Consider the following 24,238-nt stretch of genomic DNA (forward strand, 5'->3'; position numbering starts at 1 on the left):
AACATGGAGAATTCATCCTTTTGTCTCCTCTTTCTGGGTAATGTAATTTGTGATTAATTCAGAACTCTGGGAAAAAAGAAATCTCAACTCAGCTTCCCACCCCTTATCTGCAAGTAGGATCAGACTGCCTTCTCAAGACAGATTATGGGAGTTTTCTTCATGCTCAGTTATACAGGGCAGAAATGGGACTAGGCCTTCAAAGCTATCCGAGATCTTTTCATCGACAAATCATATCGTCTTTTCTCTTTCCTAAACATCTCGACCTATTTGCTGCATTTGACACCATTGACCTGTCTTCCTCTCTGGGTTTTCATGACACAACTCTCCTGGTTCACTTCCTACCTGTCTAACCGCTCCTCAGTATCCTTTGATGGCTCATCATCTATATTATACCCCCAAACCATGGGTATTCCCCAAGGTTCTGTCCTGTGACCTCTTCTGTTCTCCCTCTGTGCTCACTCTCAGTCATCTCATTAGCGCTTATAGGTTTAACTATCATCTCTATGCAGATGACTCCCAGATGTACATATCCAGCCTCCCCAGAGCTTCAGTCCTATATCACTAATTGCCTTTTGGACATCTCAAATTGTATGACCCAGAATCATCTTAAATTCTGCATGTCTAAACCTGAACTCATTCTCTTTCCCCCTTAAACCCTCTCCTTGTCCAGACTTCTGCCAAAGGCATCACCATCTTTCTAATGTTTGAGGTTTGCAATCTCAGCGTCATCCTCAACTCATTATCCAGTCAGTGGCCAGATATTGCCCATTCTTGCTTCCCAATGTCTCTGACATCTGGTCCTTTCTCTCTCCTTATATAGCTAATCACTTTAGTTCAGGCCCATATCACTTTCTCATGCAGATTATTGCAACAACCTCCTAATTGGTCTCCTTGCCTAAAGTCTTTATGACTCCAGTCCGTCCTACACACAGCTGCCAAAGAAATGTTTCTTAAATGCAGATCTGACCATGTGACTCTCCTATTCAACCAAGTTCTCTGATTGCCTCTAGGGGAAAACTATATACTCCTCTGTCTAGCTTTTAAAGCCCTTCACAACCTGGCCCAAATCTATTTTTCCAGTCACATTGAGTATCATTCCTCCTCCCAGACTCAGCAGTCCAGTCAAATTGGCATTTTCTTTGTCCCTCACTGGCATCACTCCTCTCATCTGCATGCCCTTGCTCTATTTAGCCATTCCCCATGCCTGGAAGGTACTCCCTCCTCTCCTTCCTGCCTCAGTTAACCTTTCCCTTTAAGAGGCAGCTCACATAACTTCTTTTACCTGAAGCCTTTCCTGATCCCCACCAACTGCTAGTGCTCTCCCTAACTACCCTATATACACTGTGTGTGTATGTGTATGTGTGTGTAGATATATATATATGTATGTATGTATGTATATTTATTCACTACATGCATGCGAGTACACACACACACACACACACACACACACACACACACACACTTGTTTCCCTCATTAGAATGTAAGCTCATTGCAAGGAGGGATTGTTTCATTCTTTGTACTTGTGTCTGTACTACCTAGCATAGTGTCTGGCACATAGTAGGTGATTAATAAATATTTACTGATTGATTGACTGTGGATTGAACACTACCATTGGAGACAGACTACTTGAGTTTGAATCTTGGTTCTGCCACTTACAACCTGTGTGACTTTGGGGAGGTCACTTTACCTCTTGGGCCATCTCTTAAATAAGGGGATTAGAGTAAATGATCTGAAGTTCTTTACAGCGCTAGAATTTTATGATCCTGTATCCACATTTATCAAATGAATAATGCTAGAAAAACTTTATTAAATTCTTTAACCATGATATAAATCTATTGAAGATATATATGAAACATATATATTGTATATGTATACATACATACATACATATACATATATATATATATCCATGTATTAATTTAGTTTGGATGCCCTATATATCTTGGTGTGGGTAATCTCTCCACTAGCTCTTCATGCCTTCTCATACCATGTGATTTTTTTGTCTTTACATAAATTCTGCATCGAGTTATCTACCCAGTGTGCTAGAAGCCCTCTCTTGACCTTTAATATTATACAATTATAAATGCAGCGCTTGAGCTGTCTGTACGTTATACCTTGCTTTCACTACATGACTCATCTCCCTTTTCTGGTCATACATGTCTTTGATAGTGCCTTTTATGTGTGCAAATCATCACTGATAATGGGCTTCAGCCTACCTTTGTCTACCGTGGAACTTTCTATTACCCTTTGGGTTATCTGCAATTTTGACTCTCCTCAGATCATGGCATTCAGTGATTCACAGCCATAGCCATGCAGTATCACTGAGAGAATACTGCTGGTAAAAAGACAAGCTTTCATGGCAACAAGCAATTTGGAGTCAGTCATTAAAAACATTATGCAGTTTCCCAGATTCAAGTCACAAAACATCTGCACTGCTCGTCCAACACACACACACACACACACACATACACACACACACACACACACACACACACTCTCCCTCTCTCTCTCTCTCTCTCTCTCTATCTATCTATCTATCTCTGTCTCTCTCTGTCTCTCTCTTTCCCTGCCCAGCTGCCTGGCAAAAACTGGGGAATGTGGTGAGCTGAGATGCCCAGTAGAGTTTATCATTAAAATATAGCTTGATCTGAGACCTCTGCAGTCATTTGCATTTTTTCCCTTAGTACCGTTTCAACAAAGAAGGCCTGGAACACAGTAGTTGGCCTGCCTGTGGTGAACTTATAGAAGGTCATGGTCAAAGTCGTATAGGGTGGACAGGCAAGTATGTGCTGCAATTTGCGTCACTGGAGGGACCATCCACATCAATGAGATCGTAATGAATTCACCTGATCACTTTCTCAGCATGAAGCACAGACACTCAGAAAGCTTTGTGAGTTCAGGGGAACTCAGATAATATACGACCCAGCCAGTCCCTCTTTTCTCATTTTCTATTTTGTAATATACTTACCTGCATATGTACAGTGTCCCCCTACTAAACCGTAAGCTTCATTAGGAAAGGGATTGTGTCTTATTTGATCCTTGTATCTGCAACACCTAACACAGTGATTTGTGCATAGTAGGTACTTATTTAAAATTTACATGAAGAATTTAATAGGTGAATGTAAGTGACTATTAAGTTTTTTATATAGAAAAACTCTTGGGGCAGCTAGGTGGTGCAGTGGATAGAGCACTGGCCCTGGAGTCAGGAGGACCTGGGTTCAAATGCAGCCTCAGACACATAATACTTCCTAGCTATGTGATTTTGGGCAAGTCACTTAACCCCAGTTGCCTCACTTAAAAAACAAAACAAAACAAGAACAAAAAGAAAAACTCTCTTAGAATGTTCAAGGACACTTGAAACATTCAGTTCTCTTAGCTTTTTAAGTATTCCCCTATAATCTTATTTCCATGTAATTTGCGCCATGAAGAGTATGTTAAACAAACAGCTTAGCCCAGTCCTGTCTAAATGATCACAGATTCCTAATTAGTGGAGTTACAATTAACGAGGCTTATATACTTTAAAGGGAATTCCAGCTGATTATCTGAATGTGAATCTGACTTTTAAGTTGGATTTAATGTTCAGCTCATACTTTCCCAAGTACTTTCACTTAAATTTGGAATGTAAGTTTGTATATATAAAGTTCTAGTAGGGAAAATGAACTTGAGAAAGATGAAAGTAGGTATAAAATGAATGTGGTCCTCTCTCTGGTCTACAGTTTATCTGAACAAGGACTACCTTGAAGAAAAGATGACTTGAATTTTTTCCAAAGGAAATATAAATTCAGCACATAATTTAAAAAAAAATCTCAGTTTAAATCTTACCCTATACTAGAAACCTCTTAAATAGGCTTCAGGTCACCCAATATGTTTATCTCAGCATCACAAGCTTTTCCTGGGCTGTTTGTCCATAGCTACAGCTTCATTACATGTCAAATCATTAAGTTCAAAGCTCCATTTCTTTTTTTTGTGACAGGTGGTCTTAACTTCCCTAGTATGAATGAGCCCCAACTCCGTGCTTGTAAATTAATAATAGGGAAGTGTTCATTTGCTTTTGCTAATGTTCCATCTGCTCTAAGAGTTCCTACCTCTCATTGTTTCCATAGCCTCTCAGTTCCTGCTACCTCAGTGGGGCAGAAGCCAGAGAGAAAAAGATACCTGTGGTTCTTTTTTCTCAAACAGAAGGGTTCTACAGCTGCTTTGTGAAATTGCTCCAAGTTCCCCCTCTCGTTCACGCTTTTTGATCTTAACGAGGCTGTCCCTGAACTAAAATTTGTTTTGTTGTTTCCCTTAACAAGTAGCACTTTTACAACCCACTTTCTGATAGAGATTGTCTTCTTCTAAGGCTTCCTTTGTGGGGAGTAGGGCAGGGTTTCAGTAGAAGAAAAAGGGACCTAACAATAGTGTTGCCAAGAAAGAAAGACTGGAGGGTCATTGAAGCATTTTTTTTTTAATGGCAGAAGAGAACAGAAAAAGTTCAGAAGGAAACACAGAGAAGCAGGACAGCTTTGAAAGAATCGAGTTTATTATTATTTTTTTAAAGCAAGCTATCTGTAATTCATAGTCTTGCAGTAATCCCCTTTCTCTGTTCTACTTTGTGTGTGGAGTTATTATTTTAGTATGTGTTAAAATCAGGAAAATTTTTTAAAAATAAAGCAACTATTTATGTGTTAGAGATCCAAGCTTACACCAAAATCTATTATCTAAGAACCAGGATGTTTTGCAAACTAAAATATTTAGAAGATATTTAAATAAAATTTAGTGGAGTTTTTAAAAAGGAAATGAATTGTGGTTTCGTGACAGTAGTATTTTTAGAAAACTTTATAAAAAAATCATCCAAGTTTTTCTGGGCTCACACAGTTAAAAGTACAATCTGCGGAGTCAGAGAACCTTAGTTCAGATCCTGCCTCCTCACCTACCATGTGACCATAACAAGTCACTTAAACTTCCCCAGGTCTCAGTTTTCTTCAATCTGTAAAATTAGGCAGTTGGACTTTGACTTCTGAGGTTCCTCGTAGCTGTAGAGCCATGATACTGTGGTCCCATTTCAAAAGCCATCAGCCTCGAGGCCGCAGTTCCCCACCTTTGGCCCTAGATTACATTTGAATTTGGAGTCTAAAATCATAAATTGTGAGCACCGCCTCCCTTTCTAAGATAAATGGATCTGTCTTCTCAAAAATCAGTGATATCATTAAAGCAGTTTAATGAACCACAAGCATTCCTACGACCCAAGTGAGAACAAAAAACAAAACTACTTTATTTTATAATTGAGAGGTTAACTGAAAACTGTCTAAGGTAATGGTCAGAGCAGATATAATTCTAGATTCTTAGATTCTAGTAGGGCAGCTAGGTGGTGCAGTGGATAGGGCGCTGGGCCTGGAGTCAAAACGACTCATCTTCTTGGGTTTAAATCTGGCCTCAGACACTTCCTAGGTTTGTGACCTTGGACAAGTCACTTCACCCTGTTTGCCTCAACAACGAGTACAGACTCTTCCATAATAACCTTAAGTATGAGGTCATGTGTAGTAGTGGACAGTCACCTTCATAGGGAAAAAGCCCTGGGTTCAAGACCCTCTTTGAAGAGGTTTTTGGGAGTGCTGGGACCCCAAGAATGCCAAGACAGTTGCCTGGAAGGAATTCAGACATTCAGATCTTCTCTTAGTCAAGTGGCAAAAAGTTTATTGTAACACTTTAGCAAAAGCCGGCAACAGTCCTTAGGGAACCCAAGAAAGAGTGAGAATGGTGCTGGGGCTTGTATGGAAAAGGGAAAAGGGCTTGTATGGAAAGGAAAGCCAGGGGTGCTAATTAGGTAATCTAAGGGTCCAGGTGTCTGGGAGGTATGGGTGGGAAAGTGTAGGGAGCATACCAGACATTGAGGGAGTTGTCAGAGACATGGATCTTGGAGATCTGGTGGGAGGGAGATCCTTGGGCCAGCCAGGGACAAAAATCCTTGAGCCAGGCACCCCTCTGTCTGTTGTGATAAGAGAATGTGTTCTGCAACAAGAGATAATTTTCTCATAGGACAGGGGCCTGCTGAGAAATTGGAAGGCATCCAGAGACATGATCTTAGGGCACCCCATCACCTTCTAACACACATTGGTTGTACCACCCTAAGCAAGTCACTTAGCCTGTCACTTTCCAAGGCAACTCTCAAATAACTCTAATTTTTTAGAAAAGTTGCTGACCTATGTTGAAAGAGGGAGTTATCTCCCTGAGAGTTCCCTAAACTAATGAAATTGTAGGTTCAGTTAAAAAAAAATTTAGAAATTTTAAGCAAGTTACTTAATGATCCTTTTAGCTATAATCCCCACCTGTATATATATGTATACATGCCCCAGGCATGTAGCTCAGTAAAGTACTTTCAGGATAAAGGTTAGTAATACCCCAGTAGAGTTGTGATCTCATCAGTGTTCATCAATGTGGGCATCCCCTCCAACATCATAGCTCTCAAATCATCCACACTTTCTCATCGTGTTCAGCTCTTGTCTATATCCTCCTCTAAACCTCCCATAGAAGTGATCTAATCCAAGTTTACTTCAAGAACTACCCATCCAAAAGGCCAGTATCTCTTCCTACAGTTTTTAAACAACATTCAAAAGATTTAAAAAAAAAAACCAGTGGTTTTAATTCCAGTAAAAATTACTGAAATATTTTACATTTCTCTAATTAAATGTTCCATATAACATATTAGTTATTAGTAGTTTCATTTATATTTATAACCACCCCTTCTTGACAAGAGGTATCTAGGTAGTGAAATGAATAGGGCATTAGACCTGGCATCAGAAAGGCCTGAGTTCAAATCTGGCCCCAGACACTTACCAACTGTATGACCATGGGCAAATCACTTAAGTAGCATCTGCCTCAGTTTCTTCATCTGTAAAAAAAAGAAAGTGGGTAATCATAGCAACTACCTCCTAGGGTTATTGAGAAGATCAAATGAGATATTTGTAAAGTACTTCGTGAACCTTTAAAAAAAGCTACAAAAATGCTACTATGAAATGTGAACAAGTGCTAACCATTCATGTCTCTTAACATTACCTTAGAAAGTTCCTGCTTCCATTCCTTCAGCCCAAGTTTTAAATTCAGTGGTGGTAAGGAAACCATAACTAAGATGGAAAAAATCAATGTACCATGATCCTCAGTTTCTGAAACCATGCAAGATGTGAAAAGGCAGGCCTCTGCATGACCTGGTGAATGAGGTCCCTAAAATTTTAGAATGTACATGTTTAGCTTTGTATAGAGCTAAAAGGTCAGATGGAAAAGGATCTATTCTGTTTCTTCAGCAACTGTCTCTGTACACATTACAAAAAAATGCTACTAGGCTGGAGGGGCTGAGGGGAAATTACAGCCTTCAAGTTCATGAAAAGATATTGCATGAGTGACAGCGAGGAGTTTTTCTTTAGTCCACTAAAGACAGTTTTGAGGGGAGGAGATTTAGTTGAAGCAGGTGAGTCATTTAAAAAAAAAGTCACACACACAAAACACCTCTCCAACTGTTAGACATGTGAATGCATTTATCAAAGAGTTTAGAGGAAGAAAAGGGGGCGAGTCTTCTTTGAAGACTGTTAAGGAAAAAAAAATCGTAGATTTAGAGCTAGAAGGGACCTTAGAGGTCAAATCCAATTTTCTCGTTTTGTAGAGAAAGGAAAATGAGGCCCAGGAAGGTTACAGTGATTTTAACCCAAGGTCAGAAGGAAAGGGGACTGCACTAGCCTTGGAGTCCAGCTTCTCTTATGTCAAATGCAGGGGTCTTTCCATGAACAAATCTTTTGTGAAATGTCTTCGATATAGCTCCTTCTAGAGACAAGGCATTGGACTTGATAATTTCTTGAGCTCCCTTCCCCAGCTTTTCCCATGATGCTATAATCCTAAGTAATAAAAATAAGAACCTTGATGTTAATACTGAAGCTGAAACACAGATGTAAGTACAACTGCAAATTTAAGGATCAAGTGAGATCGTAATTGTAAGGCACTTAATACATTCTTGTTCCCCTTCCTGTCTTAAAAATAGTCTCTCAAGTTGGAGCTAATAGCAAAGGGCATCAAATTATAGATTTTTAGTGCTGGAAGGAATGACCTAAGATCATGTCGGCCAACCCCTTTGTTTTATAGATTAGGAATCAGCATCTCAGAGAGGCTAAGCAACCTATTCAAGATCACACAGCTCGTTAAGACTAGCTGTCCTAGTTGTCCAGTTCCCTAGAGGTTATAAAACACAAAGCCTTGTCTCTGGAAAGAACTATATTGGAGACGTCCCCCACTCAAATTTTGTTAATGGAAAGACGGCATTTGGCAAATGAAGAGCTGGGCTCCAAGTCTGATTCAGTCCCTTTTCCTTCCAACCTTGGGTTAAAGTCACTGTGATATTGCTGGGTCTCACTTTCCTTTTCTACAAAATGAGAGCACTGGACTTGACCTCAAAGGCCCCTTCTAGTTTTAGAATAGATGTATGATCTTTTTTTGTTTTTGATAGTCTTAAAGACTAGTGCCCCTTTCTTCCTCCAAATTCTTTGGCAAAATGCATTCTCTTGTCTAACAATTGGAGGTGTAGTTTTTTGTTTGGTTTTGTTTGGTTTTGGTCCTTCTGTTCACCACAGGTGGAAGAGGAATGGGTACTACAGAGAAGGGGGCTTTGTACTGAGGTGAATTTATCATAAATGTGTTGCTTTTGAATATGCTGAGACTGGGATACACTAGAATTAAAAACATTTTTTTAAAAATCTTTTAAAATAAAAATAAACTACATTAAGTTAGGACCCATAATATGGTCCAGATTATTCTTTCTCTTTCTCTCCACATATACATGCATATGTTTACACACATATATACATACATATATGATATATAAAATATATTCAAATCTACAAATATGTAAAAATATATAAATACATGTAAATGTTATATTATGTACAACTCATATATCCATGCGTGCATACATAATATATACATACATATATTTATATATTTTACATATTTATATATTTAAATATATTTTATATATTTATAATATATTAAATATGTGTGTATGTATATTTATGTGTGTGTATATATATGTGTGTGTGTGTATGTGAGTATATATGAGAAACATTTTATTTATGGTGAAAGGCAATATGGTAGAACATGTATAAATAATTAAATAAGCAATGTTCTATTTTGGAGACAGCTCTGACTGGTTAGCTGATTGTTAGATTTTCACTGTGAGTGTTTACACCTTAGAAATCAGCAAACTCTTGAGTTCAAATCTGGCCTCAGACACATAACACTTGCTAGCTGTGTGACCCAAGGCAAGTTACTTAACCCCATTGCCTAGCCAAAAAAAAAGAAAGAAAGAAAGAGAAAAAAAGAAATCAGCAAACTCTACAAATCAGGGCATGATTTATTGTTTAGATGATTGTCACTTAAGAAAAGTGTTAATAATGTAGATTGAACTTAAAAGTATGTCCTGTGAGTTTTTTTGGAAAGCATACCCTTGTCTATAATGTAAAAAGAAAATTAAGCGACTCATGCTTTAATTTTTGTTTAAAAAGGATATATCCTTTAAATTTAAAATATATTTTACATCATTGAAGATTAATTATCTATGTTTTCTCCCTTATATAGTATATATTAACCTATAACAAAATTCTACATTTTATAGCCATCTTGCTGATTAGCTAGGATAATTATCATTAGCTTTGTTCAATAGTACGTGTAAGTTTAATAAAGTTTGCTGTTTTTGTTTGCAGCAAGAAGAAAATGGCTATCCAGACAGTACTGGGGATCCACTTTCAGGTAACCTTTTGGCCTTAATGATGTCTAAGCTGCAATGACAGCTTAAAACGTGCCAGTTTTAGGAAAAGAAAAAAGGATTTGACAAAATAATGTTTTCCAACTGAAAACGAATCTGTAAAACAGAAAGAAATATTTTGAGAAATTGCCAAACTACCATTTGCTAAAACTTGGTTTATTCTAATGTGAAGTTTCAAATGTCTTGTCCTCAAGGAGGCATCATCACAGTGTAAGAAAAGAACTCTGGATCTAGGATCAGAGATTGTTGTTATTGTTCAATCATTTCAGTCATGTCTGACTTTTCCCGACCCCATTTAAGGTTTGGTTTTTTTTTGGCAAAGATACTGGAGTGGTTTGCCATTTCCTTCTCCAGCTCATCTGATAGCTGAGGAAACTGAGGCAAATAGAGTGAAGTGACTTGTCCAGGGTCACTTAGCCTACTAAGTGTCTGAGGCCAAATTTGAACTCAGGAAGATGTCTTCCTGACTCCAAGCTGGGCACTGTATCCACTACACCACCTAGACATGCGGCATGTGCCTGTAGCTAACTTACATTAAGATAAAAATTACAAAAGATAAAATTTAAGATAAAAACTCTTAGAGACAGTGAACTTTTAAAATTGAACAGCCTTAAAATTATTTGGCAGTGCCAGTTTGACTCACTATGTTATGTGTTAATTTCAGTTTTTAACTCCCTTTGGGTTTTCTATAATAAGTTAGTAGCCTCCAAGATCCCTGAAATAGCTTGGTTGATGTTTGTCTACATATGAAAGCAAGACTTAATCTTTGTCCACATAGTCCTTTCTTTCTTTCTTTTTCTTTCTTTCTTTCTTTCTTTCTTTCTTTCCTTCTTCTTTCCTTCTTTCTTTCTTTTTTTTTTACAGACAAGCCCAAACTTATTTTAAACTAAGTCATTAAATAAATCACAATGAAAAAAATTGATTACAGTGGAGCAAACTTTTGTGGATGTATCATATAAATTTTAAGAGACAATCTTAATCTTAAATTCACTACTAAAAGGCAATGTGCTGTTAGTGGAAAGAGCATTGAATCTTGGAATTAGAAGACTTGGGTTCAAATCCTGATTGCACCTCTACCCCCAGTTACTATCTGTATGACTTTGAGTAATTCAGTTTAACTCAACAAACATTTATTAAGCTCCTGCTTATGTGCAAGGCATTTTCGAAGTGCTGGGAATAATAAATAACACAATAATAGTCTTTTACATGTGTTATCTCATTTCATCCTCACAACAACCCTGAAAAGTAAGTGCTATTATCATCTCTATTTTACAGATGAGGAAATTGAGTCAAATACAGGTTAGTAACTTGTTTGGGGTGACACAGTAAGGATCTAAGGCAATATTCAAACTCAGGTCTTTCTGACTCCAGGTCCAGTGCTCTGTCCACTGGACCACCTAGAAAACACTGCCTTCAGGCATCTTATATTCTGTTGGGGGATATGACTCATTCATAAATGAGTAAGGATAATTTGAGAAGGGAGAGAGTGTAAATAAATTAACTTCTCTGAGCCTTGGTTTCCTCAATTGTAAAAATAGGTTAATTGGACCTAAAATAGGTTAATAGACGGTCTCTCAGATCCTTTCCACCTCTCGAGCTTATGATTTTTCCTAGTGTATTTTTTGATGATCTGCAAATGATCTTTCACAATCCTTAACAGATTAGAAGCAGCTCATTGGAGTTGAGAGATGGGGAAGGGTGAAGATTGCTAGACAGTAGTCTAGTTGGAAATGAAAGCCTGATTGACTATGAGATGGGAGAAAGATGAGAATTAAAATACTGACATAAAACCCCGAAAAGTCAGTCACTTTGGGTTATATGATGTAGAAATAAATAGTACCATTAGAAAAATCAATATTCATAATGTCGACCCTAAGCTATTAAGAAACCCACCAGAGCTGGTAAGCCAGTTTCTTCTGGATAAAAAAAAAAAAATCATTTTTTATCTCATCAATATGGGTACTCCCTCCAGTGATGCAACTTGTAGCCTATCCATGTTTGCCGCTTCTGTGTCTCTCTTCCCCATGTCCTTCTATAAGCACACCAAACTGGCCTCCTGTTGCTGGGTTGAGATTATGATAAGAATAATTCTTTATCACCTTCCAGCTCTCAACGTAGCGACTGCATCTGTTGTGTGTGCACACATGACTAGACAGTTAATTTGTCAAAACCATGAAGTGGCATTTAAATAGTTTTGCTATCAACCACATTGGAAACCACACAGAGAAAAGCTGTGTGCTTGCACATCCGTAATGAAAAATAGTTAACTCAACTTTGATACACAGATACATTTCATTTTACAAGTCCTTTAAAATTTAAAGTATCTTATATATGATAAAGAAACATTTTCTCATCCATAGACTTTGACTTCTCCAAAGTCCCCAATATAAAAATGCTAACTACATCTTTTTTTTAATATATGCCAAAGGATCATTTTGTCATCCATCGACTCTGTCTCCAAAAACCCCAATATAAAAATGCTGAATGCTAACCACATCTTTTTTTTAAGTTGTCAGATGTCTCAGCTCCAGCCTCAGTTAACCTGGGGAGCATCACTAGGAGTGGTTTGAGATCTAACAATTGTGCTTCAGTGCCTCTATAAAGTTCTGGGAAACACCCACATGGTAATAGTTCTCTAGCAGCCGGAACATGCAAGATAAAAGAGCATCTCACCTGCAAGTAGATCTATTAACTTAATCTGTGATCCACTGCCAACATCCTGATTGCAACCATTTTCTAGGCACAATTAATAATGACCTTTGTGATTTCTGAGTCTTGTTCAAATGCCCAATTAACTGTTAATTGACCAGTATTTTGCAGTCTGCAAGCCAAAAAAAAAAAAAGCTAAATGCAGTCTGATTTTACATTAGATCTTACTAGTTGCTTCTAACTGCATGCATATTTGGTGCCTGAATCCCTCATAAAGGTGTAAATTTCCACCAAGGCAGCACCTAAAAAATAATACATTCAGCAATTTTCTGAATTACGTGAGCACTGGGAAACATCTTCCACTCTTGTATAGTTGGTTCAGATTTTTTTTCATTTGAAAAATAGTACAGGCATGAATGCTCAAGTCATAATTCCAAACTGTCATTTAAAGTAATATTCTAAATAATGAAAGATGACTCATTATTTTTGAAGCAAATAACCATACCATTTTGATAGAAGCGTGCTCTCTAGAAGGCCTTCCAGGCCCCATTCTACCTGGGAAAGTGCCTGTTAAATTAGAGTTCCCTAATACTTGAATAATTGAATTAAGCAAGGACAGAAGTAATATAAATAGGCTCAAGAGTTTCTAGTCAAGATTTGTTGGAGAGAACTTTTTGCGATATTGACCAGAGACCAGCAACTTTATTATTTCATCCTTTTTGTTCTTCTCCTGTGTCTGTCCTTTAAAAAATGACATTTACATGCTGTATACTCTGTGATGCTATAGTACATTGACAGGAAGTGTGATTTAGGGATAGAAAGCTGGCCTCAGAGTCAGAATGACCTGGTATCAAGGATCACCCCTGACACATACTAGCTATGTGACCATGGACAAGTTATTTTTTAACCTCTCCATAATCTAGGTAATTTTCCAAGACTGTCAACTGAAGTGAAGGTGTCCACTTGCATTGGTAGAGAGAGTTTCCTCACCTGGGAGTTCCCTATGCCAGTGAAATCACAGGTCCTGTTCCTCTCTTTATATATGTTCATTGTGCCTTTCATTTAAAACTCTATACCCCATGAAAATGGATTCTCATCGTGTGTTTTCTAAAATGGAATGAGAGAGCAAAAGATTGAAAGGGGGAGAGGAGAGAGAGAGAAAAAGGGAGAGGAGAGAGAGAGACAGAGACAGAGGGAAACTTAAATGTTTGAAATGTGTCAGGTACTGTGCTAAGCGTTGATGATACAAATAAAAACTAGCAAGATAGTTCCTTACCTGAAGCAGGTTACAATATAATGGGTAGCAAAGGGAGAAAAGATTTAACAAGGTCTTTTATCTCTGGCAATTACAATGAAATTTAGAATTTGTCAGTATTCTCTTTCTACCCCTATAATGCAGTGCAGGGTGTCCCAAAAGTCTTAGTTCCATTTTAAGCTAGTTTAAGCACCCTGTAGTTTACCTCGCTTCCAAAAAAGACAAAGATTGGAAGTCAGGATCATAATTGTAAGTGCTGTCGAGGACCTCTGAGTTCATCATGTTCACCTCCGCCCTTATTTCAGATATGAGGAAAATAAGACCCAAGAAGTTCAATAACTTTCCCAGGACCATACAGCTAGTAAGTATCTGAGATAGGATTCAAAGTCAGCTCTAATTGACTCTTAAGTCCGATGCTTAATACCCTACTCCACCCTACTCCGCAGTGGATATGCATGATATTTCCAGTTTTTAATTTTATAAAGATTTCTACCATACTTGGGTGTATATATCCATAGGGGACAATTTGATCTTGATGTAAAATCTTATAAAAATCCATTTGAGCTGGATTTAGATAGACAGATGGCATAGGCAGACTTTCCAAATGTAGAAAATGTAAGACATTTCTCTCTCATCTAAATAACAAGCATATAATAGCCCTTATGGTTTACCTACCTAACTGTACTGTGGCAAGTCACTCAACCATAGGTTAGAGAATTTCTGTAAATCTCTCTCCTTATGATAGATTTGTTGTTTTCTTTGTTCAGTCGCTTTTCGGTCACGTCCAACTCTTTGTGATTCCATTTGGGGTTTTCTTGGCAAAGATACTGGAGTGATTTGCCATTTCCTTCTCCAGCTCATTTTACAGATGAGGAAACTGAGGCAAACAAGGTTAAATGACTTGCCTAAAGTCACACAGCTAGTAAGTGTCTAAGGCCATATTTGAACTCAAGATGAATCTTCTGGACTCCAGGCTCAGAACTTCATTCACTTGTGTCACTTAACTGCCCTATCATAGATTACCACAATACTATTCTCAATATTCTCTTTCTAATCCTTCTTTATATTCCCAAATAGTATTCAAACTAGTGTCATAGGTATCAAATCTTCTCAGAGTTTTGGCTTATTATAAGAAATGTCCATCGTATCTTCTGTACTTAATAAGGGTTAATTAATTCTCTGCCTAATATGTGAATGGTGGGAATTATTCTTGCTTTCAGCTTCAAAGTTCAAAATGGGGGGGGGCACCAGGCCATAGCAAAACTAGATAATGGGGAGGAGACCCTGTTTAGGTGATTGTTATTATAGAATCCAGATGAGTTTTGACCATTAGTAGCCTCATTCCTTTAATATCAACTTTAAAAAAATTCAAAGAGCACCTACCCCTTTGAATCTAAATCTACCCCTTCAATGAATTCTCTGCTGTTTTCCAAAAATACCTCTGTTTATGTATTATTAAGCACTAACACCTTTTCTCTCATCATCATTTTTCCTTTAGGTTCTAACATCTCTTTAAGCAATAATAATGAATTTGTCCTATTACTTGAGGAAAATAGAAATCATAATCAATGAACAATTAATGAGTGCCTTTTCTACCTGCTAATAAAATTTTGCATGACTTTAGACAATTATCCAACATATTAACATTCATTAAAATTGTCGATTGACTTGGATTTTGTGATTTCCAAATCGCCCCTCCCCCATTATTATTTTTTCCTTTTGGCATTACCCACTCTATCCTTTCATGTGTGACTTTACATGATGGGTTTTTTAAGTATGGCAGGACAAAATGTATCTGGTAGATAAAACATGTTCCACCTCCCACACCCCTCAGAGGGGCTAATTATAGTCTATGACTCTTACGAGCTGCTTTAAATTCACTGATGTTGCCAGCTCAAGTGAATTCCAATATACTAACTGGTTTGTCAATTTAGTGATTGAAGTACAAAGAACAAAACAAAACCCACAAAGGCAATCACTCTTTTGGCTCATCATGCCTTTTTAAACCGAAACTAGTGCATGCTCTCACCAGTGACTTAAAGAAATAAAATTATCTTACAAAATGAAGATTTAAAGTACTTCTACTAACACATTAATAACTGGATTATTCTTTTCCTTTCTTATTTCTTTTTCTTGAATATAAAAACAAAGGTAGCATAGAATCATACAAGTACATAGCCAGAAGAGATTATTTAAAACTTTTACACCATATTCACACAACATTATACATAATCTTGCAGTGATGGGCATCAATACTACTTTTAAAGGCTTCTAGAATAAATTTGATAATACCCCTTATTAGTTCATTCTGATCTTATGTAACTCTCATTGTTGGGAAGTTCTGTCCTACATCTAACCTAAATCTCTTACATTACAGCTGAAGTCTGTGTCTCCTTTCTCTGCCACTCATGAAGATAAGGGTGATTTTCTGTGTATTTATTTCATTTACTTGAAGAAGATTTCTCTCTTTAAGCTACTTAATCTTTGGATGTTGGTGTTCCTCAGTGTTGTTATTTTCCAATCTTTTAGTCCATTCTGATTAACAAATATATATATATATATATATATGAATATATCATATATCAAGTGCCACAGCACCATTTATCAATTCTCTCTTAACAAAACTCTTCCCTAGGGGCCCAAGCACTATTCAAACTAGAATTACTTTTACAGATATCCAGTCTTCCCAGAACATTGACCATTATGCAAAGTGCCCCTCTTTGCAAAATGGTGGAGGAGGTACACATTTTAAACATGGTCTCTGTCCCTGGGGAGATTACAGCCAAATCAAAGTACAACAAATATATATAAAGTACATATTATCAAGTAACAGTAGTGTAAAGTAACACATGATAATGATAAGAGAGATAATGTGGCATCATGAATAGAGTGGGGAGGGTGACCTCAGAACCAGGAAGACCAAAGCATACAGGCTGTGAACCAAAAACTTTTCAGTACATCCCAGGCAAAGAAGGTGCTGACCTTCATTGGTAGAGGGAGTTTCCTGTTCCAGTGGAATCATAGATCCAGGCCTTATCCCTGCCACTACATGAGAAGGCAAAGTGCTTTTGTGAGTAGAAGGGAGGCATTAGTAACTTGGAAGGGTCTAGCATGGCTTCAGAGAGGAATCATAAAATATGTCACTCTGAGATACCTATTTCTTCCAGTTAGAGAGGCCAGAACGAGATGTGATATTCACTAAGGGTCCTTGTGGCCTCTACTCACATGGACAGGAGCTAATGCCTTAATAGTCGATCACAATTTTAACCTGACCCAAGTGGAATCTTTTAGATGTTTCAGAGTATTGTGGCAGAGTTAGCTTCTTTGCCCTGGTTATGTAGAGATAACTAAAGTTAGCAGGTGTGAATTGCTTGCCAACCACGATCACCAACTAGCTCCATTTTCCTTCATCCTCTCAGTAAGATACTTAAATGTACCTTCAACGTAAAAAGCATCCCATATGTGAATACTGTCTTGCATTGAATCAGAAAACTCAAGCTGCAGAAGAATTGTGTTTTTATATGGGAGAAGAATCTACAGCTGTTGGGTTTCTTTTTTCTCTTTTTTTTCAGCCTGATTCTCATCCCATGTACATAGCTAAAGTTTTGGCTCGGCTTCAAAGAGAGCCCCATGGGTGAAGAAAAAACAGAAGAATGATAAATTGGCCATAATTTTTTTAAAATCAGTATTTTGACATTGTCAATTATCACTCATTTTCAAATATGTGTACAGGGTGGATTTTCAAGTTTGTGTGTATGTTTTTAAAAAACTGTTTAAGGGTTTTTCAGTCATTTACACCCTAAAGTACCGTGTTTGGCATTTAAAAGCTGTCAGGCTTGACTTTAAAATTGGAAGGGGGATGGGGCAGGGAGGAGTGGGGCTATGTACATGCCTGGGCTGGTTAGTTCAGATGGGGTAGAGCATGGTGCTAATGAGGGTAACTTTGATATACAGATGGGCAATTTATCTTAGTTCAGAGAAAACCCTTTTGGGAATTCCTAACTCAGTCCAACTATCTCACAAATGCATGTTACTAGTTACTCTGAAAAAGTTATAAAAGGACCAGGAAAGGGGTTCTTCTGCCAGAGTCCTCCTCTGATGCCTAATTGTGCCATGGAAGTTACTCCTGAACTTGGAAGGCTGTGCCAGCAGCATACAAGATCTGACAGGCACATCTTACCAAGGAAAAAAAGGCTTTACATACAGACCCAGCAGCAAACCAACCATACTTCTGTCATCTGAGGACCAGCCTAGCTAAGTTCAAAGAAACTCATTGCCAGGGCGGCCACAAAGGGATGAAGGTTTTTGGCCACAGCAACTCCCAATGACCATCTATCTGTTGACTCATAGAGGATTGGCCATCTCTGTCAAGGAAGGGAGTATGATCCTTGAAGTTCTTAAGAAGGAAGTGGTTTAGGGGCAGTTAGGTGGTGCGGTGGATAAAGCACTGGCCCTGAAGTCAGGAGGACCTGAATTCAAATCCAGCCTCAGACCAAACACTTGACACATACTAGCTGTGTGACCTTGGGCAAGTCACTTAACCCCGATTGCCTCACACAAAAAAAAGTGGGGGGGAAGAAGGAAGGGGATTGTGGCTAGTTAAGGGCAAACCCTTCCTCATTATTGGGACAGCAGCTGATCCTCATGGAGTCACCTCTGGCTAGAGGGCCATTTGCCTGCATTTGTACTGCCTGAGAGCTAAAAATTGTTTTTACATATTTAAATATGATGAAATATTATTTAAAGTAAAAACTGTTTTCAGCTCTCATGCAATACAAAAACAGGTGGTTATAGTTTGGCAACCTCATTGTAGAGGAATGCAAATTCCTGGGTATGTAAAAGGAGATACATACACATATACACATATGTATTGGATATTATGGATACATATAATATATGTGCATATATATCCATAATAGCCAAATAGGTGTATATATATATATTTCCATTATATAGCCATTATTTATAATATGCATCTCCATTATATACATGTGCAGAAAACAGTGGCAGCATGGTGTGATAAATAACGAGCTGGACTTGGAATAGAGAAGACCTGGGTTCAAGTCTCATTTCTGATACATACTGACAATATGACCTTTAATTTCTCCAGGTCTCCCTTTCCTTCTCTATAAAATGAGGGGGCTGAAGTGAATGATGGTTTGTTCTGGCTGTAGAGGAAGTTCCTCCCTGGAGTTCCCCCACATTGAGGAAATCATAGATCTAGTAAAAAAAAATGCTGGAAATATTCATTTTCCTTGACTATCGCATGTCATGTTTATTTGAATGCCACTGACAACTCAGAGTATAGTGGAATTAAAGCTAGAAGAGATAGCCAGGCGTGTTGAGGCACACCTATAACTTCTGATATCAGAGAGAGACTAAGGCTAATGGATCTCTTGAGCTCAGAAATTCTTAGCTGCAGCGAGCTAAGCCAGTAGAGCATCCATACTAAGTCCACTGCCAATATGGTGAGCTCCCAGGAGTGGGGGGCCACCAGGCTGCCCAAGAAGGGGCAAACCATTCTAGATTGGAAATGGAGCAGATCAAAGCTCTCTGGTTGATCCACGTGGGAGTAGGCCCATCAGTAGCTCTTGCAGCCATTCCAGCCTGAGTGAGATGGGGAAAACCAGTCTCAAAAAAGGAAGCAAAAAACCCACCTGTGTGTGGTTTTCTTGTTGACTTACTGGAACTTACTATTTCTCCCCTACAGATATAAAGAACAGCACTTGCCAAGAAAATTGCACATGTTCCTTATGCTCACCCCAGGCCCCCAACATCAGTGACTTGCTCAACGACGAGGACTTGTTAGATGTGATCAGAATAAAGCTGGATCCGTGTCACCCAACAGTAAAAAACTGGAGAAATTTTGCAAGCAAATGGGGAATGCACTATGATGAATTGTGTTTTCTGGAACAGAAACAACGGAGTCCTACCTTGGAGTTCCTGCTCCGGAATAGTCACAAAACTGTGGATCAACTGATTGAGCTGTGTAGGCTCTATCATAGAGTCGATGTGGAAAAAGTCTTGCGGAGGTGGGTGGAAGAGGAATGGCCAAAGAGAGGGCATGGAGCCTACCATAATCACTTTTAAACACTTTCTTCCATTATTCCATTGGTTCTTTGGACATTAAAAAACCACTGTAGCTTGGGATGGAGGGAGTACAGGACATTCTCGCTTTTTTTTAAGTGTTTACTTCAAAAAAGATGACATTTGTCTCCCTCTATGCAGTTTATGGTTTGGTTTTTGTTGTTGTTATTGTATGTGTGTTTGCACATCTGTATTTTGATTTAATGTTTGAATCCAGAACTTCAGGAGGATAAAATAAAGTGGTAGGCAAGCTCATGTAGTAGCCAATCCCTATAAGCAAAATGCTTTTGTTTCGTCATAAAATCAGATTATCCATTGCCTTTAATGATATAGACTATAATAACAATTCCCAGGCCCCAAAGCTGTTGATGACCCCAAAGGAATCACATACAGTGTCTGCCATCAAAAGCCCTGATTTCCATTGCTTGGAGGCCAAACACCATTAAACGATTGCTCCATTTTATTTTCATATCATTGTTGCTCATCCACTGTAAGGTGCTATAAGGTCCATTTACCGGGATATTACTATCATCTTGAGGTTGCCTTCAGTTGATATGCCCATCTAGTATCATTTAATACCATTGTGCCCTTTCAGGGATCTAAATATAGATGTTATTTGCTCACCTTTTCAAAGAAAGAAATTTTTTTAAAAATACAAATAAATACTGTAGAGGTCAGAGCAAAGCCCTAGAGCAAGAACCTAGTTCTAGGTATTTGCACTCTAGAAGGAGAGTTTTCCATCAGTGGCTTTCAAAATGCTCTAATTTTAGCTATGAATTATTTTAAATTATTATAATACTCATTTTTGCATCTTCCACATGAGACTGAGACGGAGTGTTTTGCTAGTGAAAAGTTTTAAGACTCCATTAAGAGGTCAATATGGATCCATTGACCTCTCATAAAAACATAGCTATCTCTAGCATCTCTTGTACCAGCTAAGACACGCCCTAGCAACACTATAAAAGCACTTAGCTAAGAAGTAAAAACCTCCACCAGTGAGAAAGAGAATCCAGGAATCCAACCAAGTTAATTAATGGCTTAGCTCAGAGACTTTTTCAGTATTCTGGCTTGATGGCTTAGAAAAAAACATAGAAGCTACACTGAGTCTATATAGATGCTATGGAAAGGCTGCCCAGTTCCTCAAACTATCATCTTTTCTTTATTCCTTAGAGGGAATAGATGGCATCACCTCTCACAGAATCACAGAACAATAGAGCTAGAAAGAATCAAGAATGTCATCTAGCCTTAAGAGCTAAAAGGAACCTGAGAGGTAGCCTAGTTCTAACCCCTTATTTTAGACAAAGAACTTTAGACAAAGATCTAGTTAAGTTCCTGTGTTGCCCATGGGGAACACAAGCACAATAGGACGTCAAACCCACTTCCTCTGACTCTTTCCATTGTACCATGCTGCCTCCTAGCCCTTCATTTTACAAATTAGGAAATTGAGGCCCCAAAAGATTAGATCATTTGCCCAGGATCACAGAGTGTATTAGACCCTAAATGCTCTGACTCCCAGTCCAGTGCTTTTCCCAGTATACCAAATTATCATCTGAGCAGGACTGATTAATTAGGCAGTAGTAATGTGTTTTTTAGGGAAAAACAAAAACTAGTTCATTTTTTGAAGTATAAATATTTAGATTTAGTTCTGGGCTTAATACATATTAGGGCAGTTCAATCTGATATCTGATATTCAGCTCAGTCCAAATTTTATATATATATGTATATTATAAATATACATATATAATATATATATGTAAAAATAAAGGCCAAGAGTCAAAATTAGGTACCCAAAGCCCTGAGACTAACACTTTTTTCTTTTTCTTTTTTTGAAGTACAGTGCCTTTCAACATCAATAAAGTTTGCTAAGCTACCAACACTCTTTATAACAATGCCTTATGATAGTTTTCATTTAGAGCCTAATATTGCTAATTTAATCAACTCCACCATGGCAAGATGAACTTTAACTTTAAAATAGAAGAGACAATCCCTAAAATTTCTGATCCATTCTTTATTATTCCCAACTCACTTTTTTCCCTGGTTAGAGTTACTATAAGATGTGATTGAAACAATTTACAATGTAATGTAATTTTAAAAGATAGATGCTTAATAAGTTGTTAAACAGAACCGATAAACTATTTGTTGAATTTTTATTGAATGGTGATAATGGAATAGGCTCTATGCTGAGCATTTAAGTGAAGGTTCCCCTCTGGGTGCCTGTTTAACCTAAATATGATTTTCTCATACTTCTTCCTACAGTTTATTGAAGGAAAATGTAATTGTAATTGGTATTCATTATAGACCTTGTAAGTATATGAAACTAAAAAGTCAATGGTGCATAAAGAGTAACATAGATCCAGGTATGGACCTTACTCACAAGCTAGATTCTCATTGCCTCTGATGTCCCTTTAGCCTTCTTAAGGTATTAGGTTTTTAGAATATAGACTCTCTTCAACATACTTCCAACCCCTTTGTAAAATGCCCTTCTCTGCTGCATGGGCACAGGAATTTCCCTTCCCTCTCCACTATTCCAGGAGATTTCCTTCACATTTTTCCTCACTACTGTAGACTCCGTGCTGCCTTAGACTCACATTTAGTCAACCCCATTTCCAGGTTTTCACTTTGTCCTGGTGGCCGGATCTGTAGCATATGAATTTATTCATCATGGTCCCTATCCTACCTTCTCAGCCACTGACATTCCAAAACCCATATTTCCATTCCTCAGCCTTCCCTAAATCCAACCTTGCTGGAGCCACCATCATAGACTGGGTTCTGTGGGAGCCCCAGACCCTAATATCCAGCAGATGTAAAGAGGTTGAATCTCTGTTGTCTTGTTAGGGCGTTAAGTGGAAATAAGGGGAGTCTGTGTGGTACATTTTTTCCATAGAAATACTGCCAGTGCATTGTTAGGTGTGATACAAATAGTACAGTAGTATTAGTATAATACTCTTCTTTAGGTATATTATAGGTAATTGTGAACTAACATGGGAATCCACCATATGGGACATCAATTCCCTGGGAAAATGTATTCAGCCCCAAACAATCCACTTACAAATGAATTTTTGTAACATACACAGCCCTTTTATTAGTTGGGTATGGCCTGTATTAAGTCATTTTATAGACACCTCATGAAATGATCTAGATTACCTTTCCTTTCTTAAGTTAGGCCAGAAATCTTAACTGAGTTAAACAGGATGTAGACCAAAAGTTGTCTTTATCTTTTCATTTAGGAATTAAAGAGAATCCCACTGAAACCTAAGTGAGATATGAACCACAGTACACAACCCACTCATTTGCATCATTTTTTCCAAAGTAGGTAGATACTTGCCACTAACAACTTTCACTATTACATCTTCCATTTCCTTATTTTACCAGCATGGTTATAAAATTTTAAAGTTCTTGGTGTTTTCCTGCCCATAGCAAATATAGAAGTTGACATCTATTTACCACTATATTAATTTTTTTTCTGCCCATTTATTCTAAAATCTGGCATAGTCTGATCCTTTTGAGACAATGTTGACTGTATTAGCTAAAGACAGAAATTAAACACATGCACTTATTAAAAATTTATTGCCACAGGGCAATTAAATGTAGGGTGAGTTTTGCATATATAGATCCATGAGATCAAAAAAGTAGTTTGAGCCTGAAAATAAGTGTAGGCAAGTCAGGTATGTATGCTAATCCAAAACTACTTAATAATAATTCTTTACGTTAGGTAATCACTACAGTATTATAAATATGCTCGGGGAGGTTCTATGGACTAGGAGAAACTCAGGCAAAGAGAAAGTGCAGTAAAGAAGAGGATGGGAAGGTAGGAAATAACTTCATAGTAAATTAATCAAATTATTTCTCATTTTTAAAAGTCTAGTACAAGACCGATAGCTTCATTCTAATGCTGTCCTCAGGGTCCATGAAGGACGACCATTTTATCAACTAAATTGCCTTAGTATTGTTCCCCTTCTCTCCCTAAAAAAGGAGGGAGATTATGGTGAAGTGCACTATAAGACTGTACATTTTATGGTATACAAACTCCCTCTCCCCCCAACTTGTTTTACAGAAGAACATTAGATTGGTATATCTCATGTGAACAAATAGAAATGGTGAGTTGAAGGCAGCAATGAACAGCTGATGGTGAAGCTTTTTTAATGTTAAGATAGTAATGAATTTTGATGTCATACTGCCCTCTCCTGGAATTTAAAAGCTATGGAATTGGAAGCGTTGTTTCTGAAATGCTGCTAATTAAGCTCTATAGTGATCATAGATTTAGAGCTGGAAGAGGCCTTAGAGATCATGTGGCCCAACTCCCTTAATTTACAGAAAGGGTAACTTACCCGTACAGCTTTAGTAACTTATCCATGAGGCTACCACCAACAGCCACCTTGTCTTATGTACTTGACTGCCTTCTCTAATTCTTACAGGTACCACCCAAAGAACTCCTAGAATACCTCTGTAATGCCCCCATAAG

At 37.8% G+C, this 24,238-nt stretch overlaps 1 protein-coding gene across 1 annotated transcript in view; it reads left to right on the forward strand.

Annotated features, from left to right (window-relative positions):
• LOC114049505 (ectodysplasin-A receptor-associated adapter protein-like) overlaps positions 1-20,031 on the forward strand; it is an 84,420-nt gene extending 64,389 nt beyond the window's left edge. The window contains 2 exon segments of the mRNA XM_027870746.1: positions 9,724-9,769; positions 19,400-20,031. Coding sequence (XP_027726547.1) covers positions 9,724-9,769; positions 19,400-19,779 — 426 coding nt within the window. The 3' untranslated portion in view covers positions 19,780-20,031.
• Positions 20,032-24,238: the final 4,207 nt, after the last annotated feature.

Source organism: Vombatus ursinus, unplaced genomic scaffold, assembly GCF_900497805.2.
Source record: "Vombatus ursinus unplaced genomic scaffold, bare-nosed wombat genome assembly UNPS02014798.1, whole genome shotgun sequence".
Classification (NCBI taxonomy): domain Eukaryota; kingdom Metazoa; phylum Chordata; class Mammalia; order Diprotodontia; family Vombatidae; genus Vombatus; species Vombatus ursinus.